Here is a 26,155-nt window from a genome sequence, read left to right as displayed (position 1 = left end):
CCAGTGTGGCACTGGCACAAAAAACAGACTTCTAGATCGATGGAACAGAATAGAGTCCAGCAATCAACCACGGTCACACCTACAGCTATGTAGGTCACACTACGCCTAAGGTCGGGTTCTTTGACAAAGGCGGTAAGAAGAGACAGTCTCTTCGGCCAGTGGTGCTGGAAAAGTTGGACGGCCACATGTAAACCAATGAAGTTAGAATGCACCCTCATACCATAGACAAAAACAAGCTCAAAATGTCTTAGAAACTTAAGCATAAGACAGGACACCACAAAACTCCTAGAAGAGAACATAAGCAAAACGTTCTCTGGTGTAAACTGTAGCAGTGTATTCTTAGGTCAGTCTCCCAAGGCAATAGAAATAAAAGCAAAAATAAACAAACGGTATCTAATCAAACTTACTAGCTTTTGAGCAGACAAGGAAATCACAGTTCAGTCGCTCAGTTGTGTCTGACTCTTTGTGACCCCGTGGGCTGCAGCACGCCAGGCCTCCCTGTCCATCACCAACTCTCAAAGCCTGCACAAACTTATGTTCATCGAGTAGGTAATGCCATCCAACCATCTCATCCTCTGTCGTCCCCTACCACAAACAACACCAAAAGAAAACCTACAGACTGGGAGAAAATATTTGCAAATGATGTGATCCACAAGGGATTAATTTCAAAAACATATAATAATATACTGAGTTCATAAAACTCAGTAACAACAATGACAACAAATGAACATCTCAATCAAAAGACACACATCTGGCCAAGAGGCACACAAAAACGTGTTCAACATCACTAGTTATTAGAGAAACGCAAAGCAAAATGGCAATGAGGTCTCATCTCACACTGGTCAGAACGGCCATCACCAGAAGTCTACAAATAATAAATGCTGAAGAGGGTGTGAAGGGAATGTAAATTTGATGGGAATGTAAACTGGCACAGCCACCATGGAAAACAGTATGGAGGTTCCTTAAGAAACTAGAGTAACCATATGACCCAGCAATCCCTCTCCTGGGCATATAAAGAAACAGTGAGAGCTCTAATTCAAAAAGAAATGCAGACACAATATTCACAGCAGCACTATTTACAACACCCAAGATATGGATGCAACATAAGTGTCCATCAGCAGATGAATGGATAAAGAAGATGCTCCCAAGCTGTGGTTTTAAACCCTCTATGCATCAGAGGGATACCACAAACTCAAACCCATTGATGGTGGGTGTGGGCGGCAGGGGCTTCTTGAGGGGTCTATCTGACTCTCCTGTGCTCTTGGCAGGTAGGCTTGCATAGATATAGCTTGAGAAATGACCTGTTCTTTTTTCTTTACCCACTGGCCACAGCATGGTGACCCCTGGATTAAAATAAACAATCCAGGACACTCGAGGCTGCCCACAATGAGTATACCACAGAACAAAGAAGGAAATGAAAGATGCTCTGTGACTGCAGACCGGGGAAGCCACAGGAAGACGGAATTAGGTGCAGCTAACTAACAACTAAGGCACGACGACCCCTACCCACGCCTCTCTCCCCACAGGAGACCAGACAGAGAAGCAGGACTATCTGTGTCCAAGTGGGAGCAATGCTTGGGACAGAGACAACCAACACTGTTTGCGGTTGCTGGTAGCGTGCAGAAAAAATAGCAAGTATATATTGAGCAGCAAGGAGATCAAACTAGCCAGTCTTAAGGGAAATCAACCTTCAATACTCGTTGGAAGGATTGATGCTCAAGTTGAAAGTCCAGTATTTTGGCCATCTGATGCCAACAGCTGACTCACTAGCAAAGTGCCTGATGCTGGGAAAGATTGAGAGGAGAAGAGGGCATCAGAGGATGAAATGGCTGGATGGCATCACCAAGGCAATGGACATGAACATGGGCAAACTTCAGGAGATGGTGAGGGACAAAGAGGCCTTATGTGCTGCAGTCCATGGGATCGCAAAGACACAACTGGGTGACTGAACAACATATAACTCAGAAAACTACCTACCAATGCATCCCACCCAGAATCACCGCATGCTAATGATGCTCTTATTGTTGTTTAGTCATTAAGCCATGTCCGACTCTTTGTGATCTCACGGACTGTAGCCCACAAGGACCCTCAGTTTATGTGATTTCCCAGCCAAAAATACTGGAGTGAGCTGCCATTTCCTTCCCCAGGGGATCTTCCTCACCCAGGGATCAAACCCGAGTCTCCAACACTGGCAGGCATATTCTTTACCACTGAGCCACCAGGGAAGCACCATGTCGATGCTACATAGTCTGAAAACTGCAGCAAACACAGAAACATGCAGAAACAGCACCAAGCACAAGATGCAGCAATGGTGTCTTCCCCTCAGCATGAGCAAGCTGGGTCACAGAGAATGCAGACCAGCTGTCAGAGGCCTCACACATAAAATGAGCTGAACTGACTTCCCGGGCAGTCCAGTGGCTAAGGACCTGCCTGCCAGTGCAGGAGACATAGGCCTGATCACTGGTCCTGGAAGACCCCACATGCTGCGGGGCAACTAGGCCCATGCGCCACAACCACTGAGCACACACACCTAGAACCCGTGCGCCACATCAAGAGAAGCCGCCGTAGTGAGAAGCCCGTGTGCGGCAGTGAGGATCCGGTACAGCCAAAAACGAATTAATTACTCTTAAAAAATGAGCTGACTGTCACTAATCTATCCAGATATTTGAGGAATAAAATGAAAGAGGTGAGATGAGAAAGAGAACTTGCGCCCAAGGAAAGAGAATCCACAGAGCACATGGAAAAGCATCTTTACAAACAATTATCCTTAAAGATAAGAGGGGAAAGCTCATCCATGAAAGAGCTACTATAGTGAAATAAATTCTTAAAGTTAAAAATTGTTGAAATAACAAATGGTGCTGGGAAAACTGGATAGCCATATGTCAAAAATGAAATTAGATCATTCCTTAACTCCATATACAAAAACAAGCTCAAAATGAATTAAACACCTAAATGTTGGACTGATCACTTTACACCTCTTAGAGGAAAACAGGCTGAATACTCCCTGACATATATCACAGCAACACCTTTTTAAATCCATCTCCTAGAATAATGGAATAAAGGTAAAAATAAACAAATGGGACCTATTTATGCTCAAAATTTTTGCATGGCAAAAGAAACAATAAACAAAACAAAAAGACAACCTACAGATTGGAAGAAAGTATTTGCAAACGATGTGACTGATAAGGGATTAGTCTCCAAAATTTACAAACAGCTTTTGACACTTATAGCATCAAAACAAACAACCCACTCAAAAAAATGGGTAGAAGATCTGAATAGACGTTTCTCTAAAGAGTACGTACAGATGGCCAATAGACATATGAAAAGATATTCAACATCGCTAGTTATTAGAGAAATGCAAATCAAACCTACAATGAGCTATCACCTCACACCAACAGAATGGCTATCATCAAAAAACCAACAAACAAGAAATGCTGGAGAGGGTGTGGTGAGAAATGGAACCCTCCTGCACCAGAAAACAATCTATGACCAACCTAGACAGCATACTAAAAGGCAGAGACATTACTTTGCCGACAAAGGTCTGTATAGTCAAAGCTATAGTTTTTCGCGTAGTCATGTATGGATGTGAGAGTTGGACTATAAAGAAAGCTGAGCGCTGAAGAATTGATGCTTTTGAACTGTGGTGTTGGAGAAGACTCTTGAGAGTCCCTTGGACTGCAAGGAGATCCAACCAGTTCATCCTAAAGGAGATCAGTCCTGTGTGTTCATTGGAAGGACTGATGCTAAAGCCGAAACTCCAATACTTTGGCCATCTGATGCGAAGAGTTGACTCACTGGAAAAGACCCTGATGCTGGGAGGGATTGGGGGCAGGAGGAGAAGGGGACGACAGAGGATGAGATGACCTAGACAATGTTACACTGATTGAAGTCAGTCAGACAGAGAAGGAGAAATATCATATAACATCCGTTATATGTGCAATCAAAAAAGAAATGATACAAAACAGAAAGACACAAACATAGAAAACAAACTCACGGTTGACTTACAAAACAGAACAGACTCACAAACATAGAAAATGAACCCATGGTGGCCAGGGGGAAGGCTTAGATAAGTGCTTTGGGAAGGTCATGTACACACTGCTATATTTAAAATGGAGAACCGAAAAAGATCTACTGTGTAACACAGGGAACTCTGCTCAATGTTATGTGCCAGGCTGGATGGAGGGGCATTTGAGGGAGAATGAATACATACATATGTATGTCTGAGTCCCTTCACTGTTCACCTGAAATTATCATGACATTGTTAATTGGCGATACCCCAATACAAAATGTTTTTGGTGCTAAAAAAATAAAATTTAAAAAACTGTTGAAATAAAACTTTCATTAGCAGGGCTGAACAGACAAACCAATATTTAAGTTTAAAAGAAATAATACGTGAACTGGAGAAGCTTTGCTAGAACTACAGCACAAGAGAAGGAAGAATCAAAATGTATAAAAGAGATGGGATAAGAAAAATATAACTGAAAGTCTCATCATCTAAACAATGTTCCAAACAAAGCGAACAGAAAGAATACTAGAAAAGAAATATCTTAAGTAAGAGCTGAGAATTTCCCAAACTAAAATAAACATAAGTTGACAGTGCAAAAGGCCTATCAAGTGCTAAGGAGGTTACAGTTTAGGGAAATACACATATGCACACACACAGCCCTGTACACAGCACAGTGAAACTTCAGAAGCATTAGAGAGAAGTCACAAAACAACCAGAGAAAACAGACTATAACACAAAGGTGCAAGAATCCATAGTACCATACTTCTCAATAGCACCACTGGGGATAAGAATAATGAAGCAAGCAATATCCTTGAAGTACTTATGGAAAATAATGCTGTATCTAGAATTCTGTATTAACCCCTTTTATCTGTCGAAGAATAGTAACTGTTTTTAGAGAAAACTGCGAGACCTTAACACAGCCGCCAAAAGACATCTTTGGACATGTAAACCCTCAAGGTTTACCACTAGTAATGATGTAAGGAAACCACTTAAATATAAGTGGTAATGTTGAAAAAGGGCATTTTTACCATTTACTGTTTCTCCAGCAAGTGATAATCAAGAAAAATTTCACTTACTAACAACCAAAGGACTTGCAGGAAAAATAGCAACAACGTGAGATTTGGGGAGTGGGGATCGCAGAAAAGCAAAAATATGACAAGTTTCTTAACTTTGGGGGAAGAAAAAGATTTAGAAACTGATTTTTTTTCCTCCGCTTCTAAAATTATGTTAGAAGTGTGTGCTAAAATTTAAAATAGATAATTAGAACAAACCTATCAGAGGGAAGAAATGGTCTGGATGTAGAGACACAGAAAAGGGTCTGGGAGGGCCCCCACCACAGTCAGAATGAACAGCTGGTGGTCCTTCACATGCTCACGCAGGTCCAAATGCACCGTCCACTCACTTGGTCCCAGCCTCAGCCATGCCTCTCTCTCTGAACCTTTCCAGAAACCCTCCCCTTTCTCCGTGCCCCCTACTCCGGAACCTACAGTATGATAAATACATTTCTATTGGAGCAGCAATTCTATAACACTTGATTTTACAAAACACCCTTGCTTACTAGTCCCAAGTCCCTTAAGGACTAGCCTCCTCATTTCTATATCCTTTACCACATTGTAGTTACTCATTATGTTTGTTGAATAGATAAATACAGAGGCAACATTACACATTTAAAACAATTACAGACTAACCGAAATTGTATATGGCAAGACTATCAATGATTACCGTTGTTAAATTATTTATTGCAAGAAGGTAAACACCACATCTAACGTACTACTGCATTTCTGATAAAAGTCATCCATGCATCTTCCTGTTAAGTTTCAGAAATCAAGGAAAGACGTGGGGGGATGGACTAGTCAATGTGAGGGTGTCTTCCATCTCACAGGCTCAAAGTTTAAAGAATAAGAGACACTGTTACCAATTGTCCCTGAAATCATACTACACCTGCAGAAGCTCCATGTCTTCATGGTTCTCAGACCCAGGAATATTCTCCATCAGTATGGCAGACATTACTCTCACATTCATTTTCACCATATCCAATTCACTGTGTAGTTTTCCAATCTGTAGACGGCAACACAATCACCAGTAAGTGAGACATAGAGAACAGCTCTGCTTCCTGCTCGCAGAGAAAACACTTTTGTAAAATTGAGCACTTTCAAATTTATATAAATGTACATACAATTATTTTACAAGTGTATAATCTGTCACCTTCTAAAAGGTCTTGAGAGCTCTTGTATTGCATTTAAAAACATGCTCTAGGAAAGTTGATGAAGGGGAAAAGTCAGGTTAGAACCAAGATGGAGAAAAGAGAAGATGATCATATCAGGAACCTGGACAAAATTGCAAATGTGAGTCTGGATTTCCTGGAAACCAATGGGGGAGGAAAAAAGTGAATGTTTTATAGTTCCATTGTATTAAAGAAAGAAGAATCAAGAGATAAACAGTTTTTTTTTTTTCCCCTTCCTGGATTAAATTCCAAGAGTAATTAATCACATGGACTACTATATAATACCAAATAATAATAATACAAGGTCTTTTTTAAAAAACTTTGGCCACACTGGGGCTTTCTTGTGGTGTAGGGGCTTAGCTGCCCTGTGGCAGGTGTGATCTCAGTTCTCCAAGCAGGGATGGAACCTGCGTCCCCTGCATTGGAAGGCGGATTCTTAACCACTGGACCACCAGGGAAGTCCCTACAAAGTCTTAAATGATAGTTCCTTTATAGCAGGATAGAAATGAGCTTCGTTTAATAACTGCTTGTCTAAACCTTTGATAAACAGATAATAGACAAAGCAGTGAATGCAATTCGATTGGCACAATAAATATCAGTTGTAAGACTACCATTCACCGAGCTGTCTGAAATGGCATATGGGCAGTCTTATCAGGGGCAACAGGATCAGCTGCTTATAAACTCCACATACAGCCAAGCCTCCACAAAGCCACATAAGCCACTAGACAAGCACAACTGTTAAAGCTCAGGCTTTCAGAATCAGGCAGAATTCATGGGATTAATTCCACTTAGAGCTGAACCATCATCCACATACAGTTCAGTCCCCTTCTCTGTAAAATGAGGCTAAAAGACACCTCCACCTTACGGTAACATTGCTAAGAATAAACAAACTATATATAAAGTGCTTAGAACTTAGAAAAAGTCATCAGTAAATACAATCATTGCTATTGTTACCTGTTCTGGGACCAATGTAATAGTGGAGATCTTGGGAACTACAGAAGGAAGAGCCGGTGCAGAAGGAACAGATGGTGGTGGATTCAGTGACATCTATGAAACATGGAAATATTATTATTTGAATTAACTTGGCCACTGCAAGCCCATTTTTCCATTCAGATGACTCACTCACTAGGGAGAGTCAGCCCTCAGGACAAAGCCTTCACAAAGGTCAGACTTTGGTATACATATGAATTGCTTTTTCTACCAAGGCAGGACTCACCAATCCACAGAAGGGAAGAACTACCGATTTTACATTATGGAAAGAACTGCTGTGTTTACATTATGTTTCTACATTACATTACAGGAAGCCAAGAGTTGACTTATAATCAGTCTCTCAAAGTGTTGTAAGTTCAAAACCTGGGAAGTTATTTACAGACTTGAGAATGAAGACATGTGAACATAAAGAGACTCTTCTATGGGCACAGTATTAATAAACAAATTTATTACATGACTACTAACAGAGACCCTTGCCGGTCTAGCACCAATCTTTTCTTTTGAAAACTGCCCCTACTCAGCTCTACCTAAACGATTTCTATATGAAGCCATCACATTCTTCCAAGACCTCACTTAACTTGTGCAGAAATGGAAAACTGACCCATGTTGGTTCAATGAGTCCTTTCTCTGCAATTTTGAGCTTTGAATCTGAGAAAGCTAAGGCTGCAACATGAAAATGTGGGAGCTATGTTGTCTACCATTAGCGCCACCCAGGGAGCCCTGCGCAGAGTCAGACTGAAGTGACTTAGCAGGCACATGCATAGCAGGTCCCGCGTGTTGTCTACAACGTGAAGAAAACTGGTCCGCAAGGAGAGAATAAGCTGACTGTCAAAGGGGAGCAGACAAGTAACAAGGCATTTGAATCTTGGTTCTCTGTTGTTACAAAGATCCAGCTAACACCAGCCTTCTTGTGGCCTGGTTATTCTCTGAAATCACAGATTCATCTTTCGGCTTAAGCTAGGTGGAGCTAGAGTCGCTCCTTTCAATGAAGAAAGACCCAAGCCCTTCACTGTCTTTCTCTACACAGGTCAAAAAAGGGCCTCCTACCTCTTGTCTGGCTGTTTCAGTCTCTGCATCTGATGAAGGAAACTGAACCCCTTTCTTAAGAAGGTCCAGGTACACGTCTTTCACTTCACTGACATCCACACCTCCTGGGAAACCCTGCGACCATGTCTGAATTCAAGAGATGGAAAGTTTCAGAGATAAAAGAGCAGCAAAACAAAGCACAATTCTGAAAGTGACGAAAAAAATCAGAGACCGACAATTATGAAGCTTACTCAGAACGCCATACTTTTGAATGCCATACACAAAATGTACATTTTTTGCAGGTTTTTTTTGGGGGGGGGGGGTGGTGGCGGTTACTTGTTTTTGGCTGTGTCAAACAGCAGGTGGGATCCTAGCTCCCCAAGCAGGGACTGAAGCCGTGCCCTTGGCTGTGAAGGTGCTGGAAGCACGTTATCGTAACCATTGGACCACCAGGAAAGTCCAAAACGTCCATTTTTAGAGATTAGAATAATGTAAAATATTTTTAATTATCAGACTGCCATGCCTCAACAATTTAGTGAAACTCTAGAATAGATACTATTAATAGACTCTAAAACACCATCTGTAGATCTTTTGCCAAATAACTCTGCAGGCAGTGAGTTATCGACCCGAGAAGACAGTTTCCACATCTGCAAAATAAATGTATACATCACTATCTCTTCTATCTGACATAGATAAAACAGAAACTGAGAGACAAATATGGAAAAGACTATAAATTCTTCAGAAAAAGGCCAGTGTCCAATGCCAAGAAATTATTACATGGAAAACAGAATAAAACCACTTTGAAGCTCAATTCCAGGCTTATAAAGGATCACTGAACCAACTGGAAGTTAGGAAATTAAGCTTCTAATCTTAGACATTCACTAGCCCATAAGGTATATAACAGACTTACCTTAATGAAATTCAAAATTCTATTCTGAATGTCTATTGGCAATGTGTATCTGGGATTCAGCAGCTTAACTAGACTATCTTTAACAAACTCCTTCTTCACAATCAGAGACTGGAAACTCGGACCACAGTTCTGCATGCACATGTCAATAAGCTGAAGGGAAAAATCAAACATTTTATCTCTTGGGGCAAAACCACCTCCAAAATATAAGAGAAAAATTGCTAAGTGATGATTTCCACCAGCACTCTAATTAATAAACAAAATCTGGTTATCCACTAAAATACATGGCAAAATGTTCGGTTCTGGGAATGTGAGGAAATTTAAGGCATAATGTAACTGCTTAGCAGACAGAGAGTCTTGCTGGGGAGCCAGGACACAATTATAAGAGAACTGGTAACAATGTGAGGTAGTAATGTCAAGGGCCAGTGGGAGGTGCAAACAAAGCATGTTGGCTCTAGGCAAGGTGACATTTGTCCTAGTGTTTCCAGGAAAGTCCTGGTGAATTCCTATTGCCCCAGCTTTATTAATGACATCATCTCCTTTCACTTCCAAAAACATCCTTGCCTGGATGAAAACTTACATGGTTACTCCAGCTACAGACCTTTACAGGCAGATGTGACCATTTAGGGCCAGGTGTTTAAGAGTTTTGTTTTTTTTCTTTATTTAATAAAAAATTCTTCCGCACATCAACATGAATCTGCCATGGGTGTACGTAAGTTCAAAAAGGTGGTCCTAAGCTAGCCTTTGAAAAATGGTCAAGAAAAGGATAAATGCATATAAAGCAATAGTCTAGACAGGTAAATCATAAAACAGTTTATGCACAGGTGATGGACTGTATGAGCTGTGAGAAGGAAAGCAAGGTTTCTGCTTTGTAGAGGCTTCTTTATGTCGGCAATCTGGAGGCCCTGGGGGACTGAATGGGTAAAGTCTGGAGGGGCATCATCCAGGCTGCGGAAAGCTGGGCGGCAATGTAAAGAGTCTGGACGCTACTGAGAAGGCTTCAGGAAGCCACTGGAGGGCCCTCAGCTTGTCACCATCACACCTCCATTCTCAGCTTGAGCGAAGGCTGGTGCAGCACCCTACCAGAGCAACTGGAGGGCAAAGACCCTGAAATGATGGAGAGATCCAGCAATGACCCCCTAGTAGAGCCTGATGCAGACAGGCGTAAACTAGGACGGTGAGGGTGCAAGGAAGGGGAAGACATGAGAATTATGAAGGAAGGACTTCCAACAACTAGGTCATTTGTTGACAGGGAAAGGCTGAAAGTTAAATGACTGTTACTCTGCATGAGACTGATAGCACTTTGGATGGAAATCTGGAAGTGGATGGGATAGTATGACTGGCCTAAGGTCAAAATGATGGGTTGAAACTTACATATTTTGAGTTTATAAGTGCTGCAGACTGAATGTCTGTGCCCCTCCCAATTCCTATGGTGAACCTCCTAATCCCTAACATGATGGTATTTGGAGGAAATTAGGTCATGAGGCTGGAGTCTTCATGAACGAGATTGTTGTTGTTCAGTCACTGAGTCATGTCCGACTCTTTGTGACCCCGTGGAGGGCAGCACGCCAGGCCTCCCTGTCCTTCACAATCTCCCAGAGTTTGCTCAAACTCATGTCCATTGAGTCGGTGATGCCATCCAACCATTTCGTCCTCTGTCGTCCCTCTCTTCTCCCGCCTTTCTCAGAAGGGAGGGATAAGAGAGATCTCTCCTTGGCTACACAACGATACAACGAGAAGACAGCCATTGACAAGCCAGAGGGCGGGCCCTCCTCAGACAATGAGCCTGCCAGCACCCTGACCTTGGACTTCAGAGCCTCACAGACTGGAGAAATTGAAAAGTCATTGCTGAAGCCACCCAATCAACGGTACCTTGTTAGAGCAGCTCAAGATGACTAAGACAAAAGGACAGGGACAATCAAGTGGAGATTTCTGGCTGAGAGCTGTACGTGCGCAGATCCAGTTCAGGAGAGACTTCAGCCCACAGGGAGTACCTGGGGCTGCCTCGCATGAACAGAGAGCAGGAAGCACACTGGGATTCAACTGGGAGGCTGGAAGGAGGATCCAGAAAGGCAGCCCAAGAGCAACCAACGGAAACTGAGGCATAAAATAAACAGAACATGACGCTCATAAAGTCAAAAGTGGGCAGGATTTTCAGGACGATGGAGTGTCAAACAGCTAGGAATATGGAGTGAGAAAAACTCAGGTAGGTTTGTTGATTAGTGGAGTCATCAGTCATCTTGAAAAAAAGGTTTTCAATACAGCAACATGAACAGAAGACAGGCTAAGAAAGAATGAGCTGTACTGAAGGACTGCATGCAGAGAGCAGATTTCTGAAAGTGATCTAAACACACAATGAAATCTCTAGTGTCCATGCTTCCACCTTCCCAGAGGTCACAAAGACCATAATATGACCAGGATAGGTATAAGCTTTGTAGAAATGGAGTCCTGAAAACTGATTTTACACCACGCTCTGTATTGTGTCACTTTAATGGCAATACAAATAGAAGATACGAAAGCTATAGTTATAAGGGCATCACTGCTAAAAAAGCAACTATAAAATATGGAAGCTGAGCACACGCAGCATGTTAAACATAGGGAGAACCTTTAACCAAAGGAAAATAAAATCAGAATCCAAAACATATTAAGATGAATCTATTTTAATACAAGTTGTTTCGAGAAAGACAAGTTGCGTAACAAATGACTTTTTGCTTGATACGCTATTATGATGAGTTTTTATCAGGTGCCTCTAGTTCAATGGGAATTTATAGAAATACTTCATGTAACCAGTTGAGCAGTCTTAGGCAAAACACTTTGCCTCTAAGTCTCATTTTCGATAATAGTGAAAGAAATGCTAAATATTCCACAAACCACTTTTTACTGTTGGGAGTATCAGGATTTTATGTTAATGGGTAACATTCCCAGGAGGTTACCTATAAAAATCAGAGAGTCAATATGAAATGCTGAGAATGTTAACATCTGGAGATCATAAACCATGCCCTTTGTGTTTTCCCATTGGAATCTACAGTGTCAGGACCAATTACTTCTATGCTATCACCTCTTCCTTCATGTCACAGTACCTGTCACACCCCAGCCCACTTAGCTAAACAATAAAACTTAAGAGTGGTGAATTGGAAAAATCAAATACCTTGTCCCTACACATTTTAGAATTGGGCTTTGGTGTAATTTATGTGCTCATGTAACCTATGAACATGGAGCTACGCAGGTGGCACAGTGGTAAAGAATTCACCCGCCAGTGCAGAGATGCAACAGACGTGGGTTTGATTCCTGGGTTGGGAAGATTACCCTAGAGGAGGAAATGGCAACCCAGTCCAATATTCTTGCCTGGAAAACTCCATGGAGAGAGGAGCCTGGTGGGCTACAGTCCACGGGGCTGCAAAGAGCTGGACACGACTGAGCGAATGAGCATGCATAACCTATGAACCAAGAAACCATAATCTGAGGTGAAGGAGGGAACCCAGGAGGAGGCAACAACTGCGGAGTATGCTGATCTGAGGCTTCACAGTTGTCCCTTTGCATGTGGCTGGGCAAATCACTTATCCTGACTAAGCCTCAGCATCATCAACTGCAGAATGAGCCTACCTTCCTCCAGAGACCTGCTGTAAGGCTTAAGTGAAAAGTGATGTATATGAAGAGCCTGACACATAGCAGGACCTCAATAAATGGTAAGTACTGTGATTGTCTGCTCACACAGATAATTTCCCATCAAGAAAGAAAATACTGACAGGCCAAGATAAGTATTCCTTTCAAAAATGTTAGGAAAAAAAGCTCCGTGGTAGTTTTATTTCTCATGGTAAATTTCTAACTAAGCATAGTAACCCAGGCTTTGGGGTCATCCAGAGCTGAAAACCATACCAAGGTAAGGCCACCAAGGGGATGAGCTTACTTTGTAAGTTTCTAGAGGAATGAAGATGTTTTACACTAATTCTGAAGTCCCCGTAACTCATCACCTAGGGGGTGCTTCAACTAATTAACTGATTCCCAGGAACCTATTCAACCACTTTCCTCTTCGCAATAATAGTATCTGGCTGCGACTTATCATAACTGACTCATTCAAGTAAAGACTAGACTCTGGCTAAGAGTTATCAGTTCAGGTCAACCTAGATATCCATCGACAAAGGAATGGATAAAGAAGTTGTGATACATATACACAATGGAATAATACTCAGCCATAAAAAGGAACACATTTGAGTCTGCTCTAATGAGGTGGATGAACCTAAAACCTATTATACAGATTGAAGTGAGTCAGAAAGAGAAAGATAAATACCATATTCTAACACATATATACAGAATCTAGAAAAAATGGTACTGAAGAATTTATTTACAGGGCAGCAATGGAGAAACAGATATAGAGAATAGACTTATGGACATGGGGAGAGGGTGAGACGTATGGAAAGAGTAATATGGAAACTGACATTACCATATGCAAAACAGATAGCCAACGGGAATTTGCTGTATGGCTCAGGAAACTCAAACAGGGGCTCTGTATCAACCTAGAGGGATGGGATGGGGAGGGAGATGGGAGTGAGTTTCAAAAGGGAGGGGATATATGTATACAAAAAAAAAAGAGTTATCAGTTCAGTTTAGTTCAGTTGCTCAGTCATGTCCGACTCTTTGCGACCCCATGAACCACAGCACGCCAGGCCTCCCTGTCCATCACCAACTCCCAGAGTCCACCCAAACCCATGTCCATTGAGTCAGTGATGTCATCTAACCATCTCATCCTCTGTCGTCCCCTTCTCTTCCTGCCCTCAATCTTTCCCAGCATCAGGGTCTTTTCAAATGAGTCAGTTCTTTGCATCAGGTGGCCAAAATATTGGAGTTTCAGCTTCAGCCATTAGTCCATCCAATGAATATTCAGGACTGACCTCCTTCCAGATTGACTGGTAGGATCGCCTTGCAGTCCAAGGGACTCTCAAGAGTCTCCTCCAACACCACAGTTCAAAAGCATCAATTCTTCGGTGCTCAGCTTTCTTCACAGTCCAACTCTCACATCCATACATGACTACTGGAAAAACCATAGCCTTGACTAGATGGACATTTGCTGGCAAAGTAATGTCTCTGCTTTTTAATATGCTGTCTAGGTTGGTCACAGCTTTCCTTCCAAGAGCAAACATTTTTTCATTTCATGGCTGCAATCACCATCTGCAGTGATTTTGGAGCCCAAGAAAATAAAGTCTGTCACTGTTTCCACTGTTTCCCCATCTATTTGTCATGGAGTGATGGAACTGGATGCCATGATCTTCATTTTCTGAATGTTGAGTTTCAAGCCAGCTTTTTCACTCTCTTCTCTCACTTTCATCAAGAGGCTCTTTAGTTCCTCTTCGTTTTCTGCCATAAGGGTGATATCATCTACATATCTGAGGTTATTGATATTTCTCCCTGCAATCTTGATTCCAGCTTGTGCTTCATCCAGCCCAGTGTTTCTCATGATGTACTCTTCATATAAGTTGAATAAGCAGGGTGACAATATAGAGCCTTGATGTGCTCCTTTCCCAATTTGGAATCAGTCTATTGTTCCATGTCTAGTTCTAACTGTTGCTTCCTGACCTGTATACAGATTTCTCAAGAGGCAGGTAAGGTGGTCTGGTATTCCTATCTCTTGATAGGAAAGAGTTATAAAGCCTGATAACTAAATGGTTTTTAAAATAAGACAAAACAACAGGCTTCTTGATAAAACCGTACCACCAACTGATAGTAGGAAATCAGAGTCTAGTCAGATCCCAGCGAAGACCTAATCAAGGCTAACAAGTCCATGGAGAACCTAAATGACAGATAATACAAAGGACATTTATAATCAACTTTGACAGGCTCTCATCACTTCACCATGATAAAATGGAAATGTAATATATGAGGATCCACTGTTTAAGAGTTTATTGGTAAACAAATAATTGCCTTTGACAGACACTGGATATTTGTTCTGTGACTAATTTCTCTCATAATTAAGTCTGGCTTAAGTTTATATTAAAGTCTGTTCTAAAAAATTAAACACACCGCTCCAGTGCAGTGAGTAGTCTCAGGTGAGGTGCCTGGGCCATTAAATAAAGAACTCAGGGAAAGCTGCATGAAGCTATCAAGAATCAAAGGCCAATTCAAAGAAGTCCAAGAAGCAGGGACCTTAATGAACTCTACCCCTAACAATGAGGAGCTATTCTGGCTCCTAACCTGTGATTCTCACCTTTACTTTGGCACAGGTCTTAGACTCCTTGCTCTCACATGCTGGTATGGAAATCAGGAGGCGAGAATGAAACAGTTACCAGAGGTGGAACAGGGAACAGGCAGCAAGCTGTGAGGAAGGCCTGAGCGATCAGATGACCTGCAGAAGAGAAAGTGTGGGGCCTCATAGACAGATGGGGGTATAAGACACAACACTTGCAAACAGCTCAGCTTCCTCAGGGGAGAGTCCTGATTCGTCCCTGGAGGGAAGGAAGCTGGATGGAGGAAGTGATGGACCAGGGACAGAAAGCCACCACAGAAAGGTCAGGTAAGCTGGCTATAACACAGAGAGACAAAGGCATCATACAGAATCCACGGTGGTCAGAAGGTGAAACACCGCATGCTGAAATTCGGAAAGCGGCGTAAATTTATCTTCCACCCTTAGGTTCCTCAGTCAATTCTCCTAACCTTCGGCAGCCCTGGGACATCCTCCATTTCAGGGCACAGCTGTATACCTTTCTACCCCAAATCACAATCACTCCCTGAGTCCTTACTGGATGCTAGGGGAGGGGGATGGGGGCTGAAGGACAGTCAGTCAGTCAACACCTAATACCCTAAATCTTCCACCACAAAGAAGCTAAAGACACAAACGAAACACTGTGACTGTTCTTTCAAGGGGCATGATTTGTTCAGAGAAGCAAGGTGGCATGGGGCCAGGGCATGGAATTTAGAATCTGAGACCTGCACTGAAATCTTGCCTATGCTACTTAAAAGTTGGGGGTGGGGGGAGGGAACCATCACTTAACCTCACTAATTATCAGTTTCTTCATCTGAGAAGTGGAATCAATAATACAACTTCTTCACAGGGTTGTTGAGAGCATCAGCCAAAGTGCAAGTGAATGTCACTCAGTTGTGCCCAACTCTTTGTGACTCAGTGGACCACAGGCTGCCAGGCTGCTCAGTTCATGGAATTCTCCAGGCCAGAATCCTGGAGCAGGTAGCCTTTCCCCTCTCCAGGGGATCTTCCCAACAAAGGGATTGAACCCAGGTGTGCTGCATTTCAGGTGGATTCTTTACCAGCTGAGCCACCAGGGAAGCCCAAGAAGACTGGAGCGGGCAGCCTATCCATTCTCCAGCAGATCTTTCTGACCTGGAAGTCAAACCGGCATTTCCTGCCTTACAGGCAGATTCTTTACCAGCTGAGCTACCAGGTAAAGTACCAGGCCAAGGTGTATTTCCATCACCAACCCACTGTTCTCCTGTTTCCCCTGGAGCACCTTACTCCTCTCTCCAGTTCCCTCCACTCCGTGACCTCCCTGAGGAGGCAACCATGGTGAAGGAGAGGGGAGAGGTCCAAAAAGGTGGAGGAGACAAACTGTATTCTGACCCTAACTTGTAGGGTTTCTTCAGTAACAGTATCATTAAGACTTCATTTCTTTTCCAAGTAAGCAAGAGGAGCTAAGTTCTTTTCCCCCTGAAGCTAGAAAAGGGGGGCAAAGCTCAGCTCTGCTCCACAGCCCTCTAGATAACCATGCCCAGCCCTCCTAAGGGCAGTCTGATGCTGCTGGCAGAGGAGCCAGGATGAGGTCAGCAAAGGCACTCAGAAGACATCAGAAAGCACACAGCTCACTCTCAGGCAGCAGGCAGGGTCTGCAAAACGTACCGAAGTGAAACTGGCAACTCACCCAGCAACTGTAGGGGTCACACAGCCAAGGTTGGGGGAAAACGGAAACCCGTCAAATAAATGTCCACACCCATATCAAGAAACACGGTGCACAGGACTGTTTCTATCAACAAAGAACTTAATTCAAATTATATCAGGCAGCAGAACTTGGCTGGACCCTAGAGAGCTGCCAGCACCTCAGAATTCCAGAGGTGTGCAAGCAAGGCAGGGAGCTAACAGGGGGGCGTTTTTCAAGCTTCAGTTCTCCCCATGTGTAACACATACACAGACTTCTTGATCAGCTCAGTTCCTCCAAGTTTTTCATTATCAGTTCTCATCTCCTAACCAGGAAAATATGATTTTCCAGGAACACTCATTTTCCACCAGATTAAATACTCTTACAATCAACAAAATTCCCTTGATTCTGTAATTCTCAGTAAATGAATCATTTTAATCCATACTGTACATAACTTTTTGCTCACCTATTATCTCAGAGTATTTGTATCCTTTAGACCCAAAATGAGAAATATGACTATAACTTAGGCAATTTTAGTCTCAATTTAACATTAAAGTACTTACTGACAAGGTGAGTTGGATTTCTTTATGATTGTAGTTTTTGGAAATCCTTTTCTTCAAAGCTTTTACTGCATCTTTTGGCCTACGACAACAAACACAGTAAAATCATCAATGCAGGCCCTGCGGAAAGCAAGTCCGTCTCTGACTAGCACTGTGCGGCGTGGAAAGAGGAACGGCTGAGGAGACACCCAAGGTCTTAGTTCTGCTGTGTGACACTGGGCAGATGACTGAACTTGTTATACCCGTTTCCTCACACATCTAGGCAGACAATACCACCTACCTCCTTGTGAAAACCAAATAACGTATTCAGATGATCATTACCTAGAAAGCACTACATGTGAAATGTACTCACACCCACAGCCCTCTCTATGTCAATGCACAGAACCACCTTACATGAAATGAATTTCCAAAAATGTGACCTATGTTTATTATTAGCGTTTCCTACACACCCTATTGTTGTTTTTGTTGAGTTGCTAAGTTGTGTCCAACTCTTTGAGACCCCCTTGGACTGTAGCCTTCCAGGCTCCTCTGTCCATGGGATTATTTAGGCAAGAATACTGGAGTGGGATGCCATTTCCTCCTCTAGGGGATTTTCCTGACTCAGGGGTCAAACCCGCATCTCTTGCATCTCCTGCATTGGCAGGCAAATTCTTTACCACTAGCACCACCTGGAAAGCCCCAAGCACCCTACAGGCAGCAGGATACAGGAGGAGGAGTTACGACTAACTAGGACTGATTGATATCCTACAATTTTATGTTACAAAAGGAAGAACAACGTGTAAGTAGACAGTCCAAATTCACTTCAAGATGACCAGTGTTAAGTAAGTAATGCGGATGTGATGTACAACGTGACACAGTTAATTCTGCTATATGATATATCTGATAGCTATTAAGACAGTAGACACTAAAAGTTCTTATCACGAGGGAAAAAATTGTTTTTGTAATTTTATGAGGTGTAACTGTGACGCTAACTTATTGGGGAAATTGTTTTGTAATATATCTAAGTCATTTGCTGTACATTTTAAACTTACACAGTATTGTATGACACTTACACTTCAACACTTAAAAAAGATACAAATCCTTTTTGCATATTACCTTCTAATTTTGTTATGTTTGCATGGGTAGAATTTCTATTATATGATAATATAATTATATAACATTTAGTACACTTATAATTGTAACTCCTATAATAGATATATTTCTAAAAGATCATATATAAAATCTAAAATTAAACTCTTGGAAAAGCTTAAAAGAATAAAGATACTATTTTAAAAGAAAAAAATTGGGGGAATTCCCTGGTAGTCCAGTGGCTAAAACTGTGAGCTCCCAAACCAGGGGCCCAGGTTTGATCCCTGGTCAGAGGACTAGATCCCACATGCCCCAACTAAGACCTGATGTGGCTAAATAAATAAATATAAATAAAAAAAGAAAAAATAAATAAGTAAAATAATTTTACATTGAGATCCCTTTTTTCCATTATCAATGAAGAAGTCAGTATTATAAGTGAAGAAAAGGTTCAGAGGAACCAAATGCGGGAAATAAGACTATAGAGAAACCATTATAAATACTTTAAAGCTCTAGTTAGTACTTTAAGCACTTTCCATTGATAGAGTCAATAATTAATTATGTTTTCTTCATCAGCATCAGTTCTGTTCAGTCACTCAGTTGTGTCCGACTCTTTGCGACCCCATGGACTGCAGCATGCAAGCCTTCCCTATCCATCCCTAACTCCTGGAGTTTACTCAAATTCAGGTCCATATGCTGTCGAGGTTGGTCATAGCTTTTCTTCCAAGGAACAAGCGTCTTTTAATTTCATGGCTACAGTCACCATCTGCAGTGATTCTGGAGCCCCCAAAAATAAAGTCTGCCACTGTTTCCACTGTTTCCCCATCTATTTCCCATGAAGTGATGGGATCAGATGCCATGAATGTTAAGTTTTAGTTTTAGACAGAATGTTAGTTTTCTGAATGCTGAGTTTTAAGACAACTTTTTCACTCTCAGCTTTCACTTTCATCAAGAGGCTCGTCTTGCCTCTTGTCTTCTGTCATAAAGGTGGTGTCATCTGCATATCTGAGGTTATTGATATTTCTCCCGGCAATCTTGATTCCAGCTTGCGTTTCATCTAGCCTGGCATTTCACATGATGTACTCTACATATAAGTTAAATAAGCAGGGTGACAATATACAGCCTTGACGTACTCCTTTTCCTATTTGGAACCAGTCTGTTGTTCCATGTCCAGTTCTAACTGTTGCTTCCTGACCTGCATACAGGTTTCCCAAGAGGCGGGTCAGGTGGTCTGGTATTCCCATTTCTTTAAGAATTTTCCACAGTTTGTTGTGATCCACACAGTCAAAGGCTTTGGCATAGTCAATAAAGCAGAAGTAGATGTTTTTCTGGAACTCTCTTGCTTTTTCGATGATCCAGGGGATGTTGGTAATTTTATCTCTGGTTCCTATGCCTTTTCTAAATACAGCTTGAAAATCTGGAAGTTCACCGTCACGTACTGTTGAAGTCTGGCTTGGAGAATTTTGAGCATTACTTGGCTATCGTATGAGATGAGTGCAATCGTGCTATAGTTCGAACATTCTTTGGCATTGCCTTTGTTTGGGATTGGAATGAAAACTGACCTTTTCCAGTTCTGTGGCCATTGCTGAGTTTTCCAATCTGCTGGCATACTGAGTGCAGCACTTTCACAGCATCATGTTTTAGGATTTGAAATAGCTCAACTGGAATGCCATCCCCTCTACTAGTTTTGTTCATAGTGATGCCTCCTAAGGCCCACTTGACTTCACATTCCAGGATATCTGGCTCTAGGTGAATGATCATACCATTGTGATTATCTGGGTCATGAAGATTTTTTTGCATAGTTCTTCTGCGTATTCTTGCCACCTCTTCTGCTTCTGTTAAGTCCATACCATTTCTCTCCTTTATTGTACCCATCTTTGCATGAAAAGTTCCCTTTTTATCTCTAAGTTTCTTGAAGAGACCTCTAGTCTTTCCCATTCTATTATTTTCCTCTATTTCTTTGCACTGATCACTGAGGAAGTCTTTCTTTCTTAGGTCGCCTTGCTGTTATTTGGAACTCTGCATTCATCAACATAAACTAAGATCATCTCTTTAGCTATTCATGCTGACTTTAAATGTGTATGAAAATCAAGAGAACTGTATCCCTTACAACAAGTTATAATTCAGACTAAGTCACAAAATAGCCTTAATGATTTTGTTCTTTAAATTTCAACTTCTTAAAGTTTAAGAAGTGTAACAAAAGATACCATATTGTTTAAGAACTCAGCGTAAACATGGATGAGTTGGCATTCAGAAGAAAACAACTGTCTTGTGACAGGCAGAGGAAAACAACTTCTATATTATTTCCTGGTTGATAATGACAACTGCTCAGAGACAGTTCACCACCAGGAGTCCACTAGCTTCTTCATAATATTTTTCAGTTACAATAACATAAAATATTGGCAGTCAGAGCAAGAAGAATTCCTAATGAGGGAAACAATATCTCCCCCTCTCCTTAAAGATAAAGGGATTTGAGCCTCACAGAGACAAAATTTGAAATTATTACGAAAAAGGCAAAGAAAAAAATTATAAGGGATTCTCAGATATTCCACATGCTAAAAAAAACAGCTGTCCTAATATTTCAACCTGACATGTCTTCAAAAGGCAGTGAGTGCTTAAAAGGTGATGGAAACACTATTTCAACAAGAAAACCAAAGTCTGTAAGAGAAAACTCAAGTTTGCAGGAGAAAACACACTATAGTTCTGACGCTTCTTATGAGACAAACACACGAACCACACTCTGAACTCACCCATCGTGGGTGGTGTTAATTATGTCACAGATGTGCATGAACTGGCCCCAGTCTTCCGTCTGCACTCCAGCAAACGTAGCCTTTTCTGCAAAGAAAAAGTTAGGTTGAGTCTGAGCTACAACAGAATAAAACACGTCTCAAAAAAAAGTGAAAGTCAGTCACTTAGTGACGTCCGACTGTGACCCCATGGACTACAGCCTGCCAGGCTCCTCTGTTCGTGCAATTCTCCAGGCAAGAATACTGGAGTGGGCTGCCATTCCTTTCTCCAAGGGATCTTCCCAACCCAGGGATTGAACCTGGGTCTCCTGCATTGCAGGCAGATTCTTTACTGTCTAAAGCACCAGAGAAGCCCCAAACATGTCTGGTTTTCCAGAAACAATCTGCCTGGGGTTCCCTAGCAAGCACCATTAAGTTTACATCACCAAAAGGCAGACAGATTTTTTTTTTTTTGCACAATTCCCAGTAATTCAAGAATCAGTCAAGATCCAGGTTCAGAGTGCTGCTGTTGCCACAGTAATAAATGACCTATTAATAAAGGCTTCAGGGCTAGAACAGCCCACCTAAATCTCCATCTGCCTGCCTGTCTTTCAGAGAAGGACAGCTACCTACAAGGTGAAGTGCATACTGCTAAGTATTTTATCTTACGCAATTTCATTTAACCCACTGTCAGAGATGATGACACAGAAGTTCAAGAAGGTTAAGGAAATTACCCAAGGCTACACAGTCAGTACAAGGTAGAACTAGCATCAAATCTAGGTTGTTTTTGTTTGCTTTTTTAAAAGTCACGTATTCTCCTTGGCCGAGTGGTGTTGAGAAAAAGAGAGAGCTACTGAAACTGTCTGTGTACCTGCCAGCACCTGTATTAACCAGCGCTGCACCAGACATACTTGAAGCCTCCTGTACCTGGAACCCCATCATTAAACAAATAGTTTTTCCCTGTCCAGACAGCCTCCTTAAGAATACAGAATGCCACCTGCAAAGAGGATCACAGAACACTCAACCTGAGTGATCTTAACATGTTTCCTAAAAGGAAAGAATATTTCTGAGCGTGAAAACATGAGGACCAACAGGGAAAGGAGCAAAAATTAATTGAAAGGATTAAGAAGAGGATAAAGGTTTGGCTGGTGGAACTGCAAAGCCAAGCCTGCTCCCCACCAAGGAGAAGCACTATCTGCATTTGGCATTCAAAATGGACAAAGCTTACCAACCTTGTGTTTAGTCACAAGGTTCTTTCAGCCAGTTTCTTTGCTCCCCATTCCATGCTCCTTCCTCCCACCTTCCCATCTTCCTAGAAATCGTTCAAACTCATCCTTCAAAAGCCATGGCAGAGTTAAGTTCTCCCTTTTCATAAGTTTTGGGTGTTTTACATTTCTCTTCTATTGCAAAGGTACTGTACTATAATCACTTCCCTATATATGTGTGCATCTTCCCCATACCTTGATGGCTGAGACCAGGTCTTGCCTGTGCCTGCTTCAGGTCCAGGCATACAGTTGGCAGTCAGTAAATGTGCATACCACCAAAGAATAAATCAGATTATGAAGATGCAGTCCGACTCCATTTCTGGTCAGAGTTTATTTTAACACCCGACAGAGAAAAAGCCAGCAACAGTTTGGAAAGCATTTCCTCCTTAATGGAAGTTACACTCACTATCTCATAAAGTTGTGGGAACCAAGCTTCAGGTTGGGTGCCGTGTACTTTTTAAAGAGCAGTTAACTAAGCTGCAGGCTAAACTGTCCAAATCAGCCTCCTTGTTATAACTACCAGGCTCTCCTGATTTCTTCGTCCCACTAAATTCGCCGACATGCTCACGCTCTGCTTGGCACCTCCGGGCACGGGTGCCACACTCGCTTCCCGAGGAAGGCACGGAGCCGCGTCGGTGAGCCGCCCCGGGCCCGGGACAGGCTTCCGCGTACGTCGACGGGGGCGCGCCCACAGAAGAGCCAAAGGAGTCGGGGAGACACCTGCGTGGCCCTCGGTGGCCCGCAGAGGCCTCTGTTGTCCCCGAGAGAGAGCCTGGCTCCCCTCCCGTCGCTCCTGTGCTCAGCACGTCCCTTCTCTTTGTTCCTCCCGAAAAAGAAGCTCGGGCTGTAAAGGCCTGGAATCGCGAGCACGCGTCTGGACACCTGCCTGTGCCGGCGAGGTCACTGCACTCACCCTCCTGGAACCTTCCCCTCGCAGAGCGGGCACAACCCTTGGCTCGCTCTCGGAGAGGCTCGCCCGGCCCCAGAGGGCGGCACCCCTGCGGAGGGCCCGGCCAGCCGCCCCCGACCCCCGGGCCACCTGTCCGCTCCCACGCCCACCGCGCTGGAAGGCGCCGGGGAACAGTGCGGAGCCCGGCTTCGAGAGAGACGGAACGCGACAGGGGTATCGCCGCACCGGCGGGCGCGGGCCTGGGAAAGCTGCGGGGAAGCGGGGAGCTCCTCGAGCCGGGACCCACGCGGTCCCGTGCGGCGGGGAACGGAGTCGGGGCTCGGGGCCCCCCTTACCTATCAGCTGGCCCAGGGAGTTCGCGTACGGGTCCCGGTGACTCCTGCCGAACGCCATGGCCGTGCTGCGAGCCCGCCGGGCCTCCGCCGCCCGCGACTCCTCCCGCACGGCCCCGGCTCCTCCCTCGGCCGCTGCGGGGCGCCGGGCGGGGCGGGGTCCCCAGGGGGCGGGGTCCAGGGGGCGGGGCGCGGAGGGGGTGGGGCGGGGGTCTCGGGCGGGGCGGGGTCCTGGAGGGGGCGGGGCGGGGTCCTGGAGGGGGCGGGGCGGGGTCCTGGAGGGGGCGGGGCGGGGTCCTGGAGGGGGCGGGGCGGGTGGGGTCCCCCGAGGGGTCGGCCGCGCGCGCACGTGCCGCTCCGGGGGACAGGCCTCAGGGCCCGGGGGCCGCCGCTGGGGCCCGAGCGCGGATCCTGCTGCTCTCGGGGCGGGGCGCTGCACTTCTCGGCGCCTCTTGCGCCCCCTTGTAGAGAAGGAAACGCGGAGTTACACAGGCCACGGTGAACATTAGCCACGTAACCCGCCCAGGTCAGCGTCTGGCACTCACAGAACAAATGTTTAGCCACTGAGGGAATCGAGTGCCTGGAAATATTTACCCCGCCCCGCTTATTGACCCGGCCCCGAGATCCGGGAGCGAAGGCGTGTCCCTCGCCCTTAGGCTGCAAGTGAGGGTCAGGAGGGCGGACTGGCTTCAAACCAGGCGCTGGCCGTCGTCTTGCCCCCGTTTCCTGAGGGACCGCGTGGCGCCGCCAAGCGAGCTCCGGGCTCCTCCTGGGAACTGTCCTCCCGCGAAGCTGAGGAAAGGAAAGGGCTTTCCTTCTGCCCGTGCAGACTGTTCGGCCGTAGAACTGCTTTGGAATGTAAATCCGAGCTTGAGCTCTTCAACCGCTTCCCGGTTGCCCTTTCCCTCTTCTGGGGCATTCGATGAACATCTGATTGGCTACTGCGACAGTCTCCCGTGACGCCACGCTGCTGGAGGCTGGGTGTCTCCAAGGTGATGGCAGTTAGCACCGCATGGGCTCCCTGCACTTCCAGGTCTCACTTCCTGCGGTCCGCTTGGGCCCAGCTCTACGAACCCTTCTTTGGTCCTGGAAATGGTGAGGAGATCTGCCTTGTGTTCCTAGTCGTATATGTAAGCACATAAATCAAAACCAATCCCAGTGTGCACCAAGGGGCTAACTCACTTGGGTGTTTTGCTCTAATTTATTTCTGATTTTACTTGACCCTTGCGAGCTAATGCTTGGGATTCTAAGATCTAGAGTGAAACATCTTTGTTGTAAATGTCTCCTACCTGTGACTAATACTCTCCACATGCATATCCAGGGGAACTCCTTTATATGGTGCTACTTATCAGTTCCTTAGTCATCACTACAGCTTCTGCTGACACTGTTGAAAACCTCTTGTGACATCACCAACCTAATCTCTTTCATATTATACAGTGTACAAAGCATTTCACTCTCTGAACCCTACAATCAAGCAACCTTACAGAGAAAGTCAGTTTCAAGTTAGGCTGCTGTTGATGTCATGGCCTTCCATCAGGGCATGAGAACAAGGAAGGAATCAACAAGCAGATTTTTAACGTAACTGCTATTTCTCATGCAAGAGATTTTTTTTTTTTTTTTAATTTCCTTGTGCTATGGGATTGAGGCACCAGGGAGTACATTCAGGACATTATGGCTGGGTAAACAGAACCAGGCTGATGGTTACTACTGAGGCAGGAGATAGAAGGACGCCAGGCTAGGCATTTACTACTAGCCTCCTGTGAACATTTTCTGAGGAAGAAGGCATGTGGGATCAAGGCTAGATATTTACAACAGCCTTCTGTTTGCACTTCAAAATAGAAATAACAGGGCTTCTTTGGTGGCTTGATAAAGAATCCACAATCCCTGATCCCGGAAGATTCCCACGTGCTGCACAGCAACTAAGTCCATGCACCACAAGTATTGAGCCTGTGCTCCAGTGTCGGAGCTGCAACTACTAAGCCCACATGCCAGAACTACTGAAGCCCACGAGCCCTAGTGCCCATGCTTGGCAAAACAAGAAGCCCGCACATCTCAACTAGAGGGAAGCCCCTGCTGCTGCAGCTGCTGCTTATCGCTTCAGTCGTGTCTGGCTCTGTGCGACCCTATGGACTGTAGCCCGCCATGCTCCTCTGTGCATGGAATTCTTCAGGCGAGAGTACTGTAGTGGATTGCCATGCCCTCCTCCAGAGGCTCCTCCCAACCCAGGGATCGAACCTGGGTCTCCTGCGTTGCCAGCCAATTCTTTCTTTAGCCAATCACTAAGTCAC

At 44.1% G+C, this 26,155-nt stretch overlaps 1 protein-coding gene across 3 annotated transcripts in view; it reads right to left on the bottom strand.

The window, feature by feature from the left end:
* The window catches only part of TOM1L1 (target of myb1 like 1 membrane trafficking protein), a 61,983-nt gene extending 37,996 nt beyond the window's left edge, over positions 1–23,987 (bottom strand). For 2 of the 3 annotated variants that reach the window (XR_008201001.1, XM_052657267.1), the window contains exons 1-8: positions 23,871–23,987; positions 21,385–21,469; positions 17,573–17,651; positions 11,026–11,250; positions 9,157–9,306; positions 8,268–8,393; positions 7,185–7,277; positions 5,948–6,064 (exon numbers count right to left, since the gene is read on the bottom strand). Coding sequence is in view for 2 of the 3 variants with exons in the window: in XM_052657267.1 (XP_052513227.1) it covers positions 5,948–6,064; positions 7,185–7,277; positions 8,268–8,393; positions 9,157–9,306; positions 11,026–11,250; positions 17,573–17,651; positions 21,385–21,469; positions 23,871–23,928 (933 nt within the window). In the remaining variant the exon portion in view is untranslated. The remainder of the gene's footprint in view (positions 1–5,947; positions 6,065–7,184; positions 7,278–8,267; positions 8,394–9,156; positions 9,307–11,025; positions 11,251–17,572; positions 17,652–21,384; positions 21,470–23,870) is intronic. The other variant, XM_052657268.1, reaches the window with a different exon arrangement.
* Positions 23,988–26,155: the final 2,168 nt, after the last annotated feature.

Source organism: Budorcas taxicolor, chromosome 19, assembly GCF_023091745.1.
Source record: "Budorcas taxicolor isolate Tak-1 chromosome 19, Takin1.1, whole genome shotgun sequence".
Classification (NCBI taxonomy): domain Eukaryota; kingdom Metazoa; phylum Chordata; class Mammalia; order Artiodactyla; family Bovidae; genus Budorcas; species Budorcas taxicolor.
Note: the sequence above shows the minus strand (reverse complement) of the source record. Positions and strands in the feature narration are given on the sequence as shown.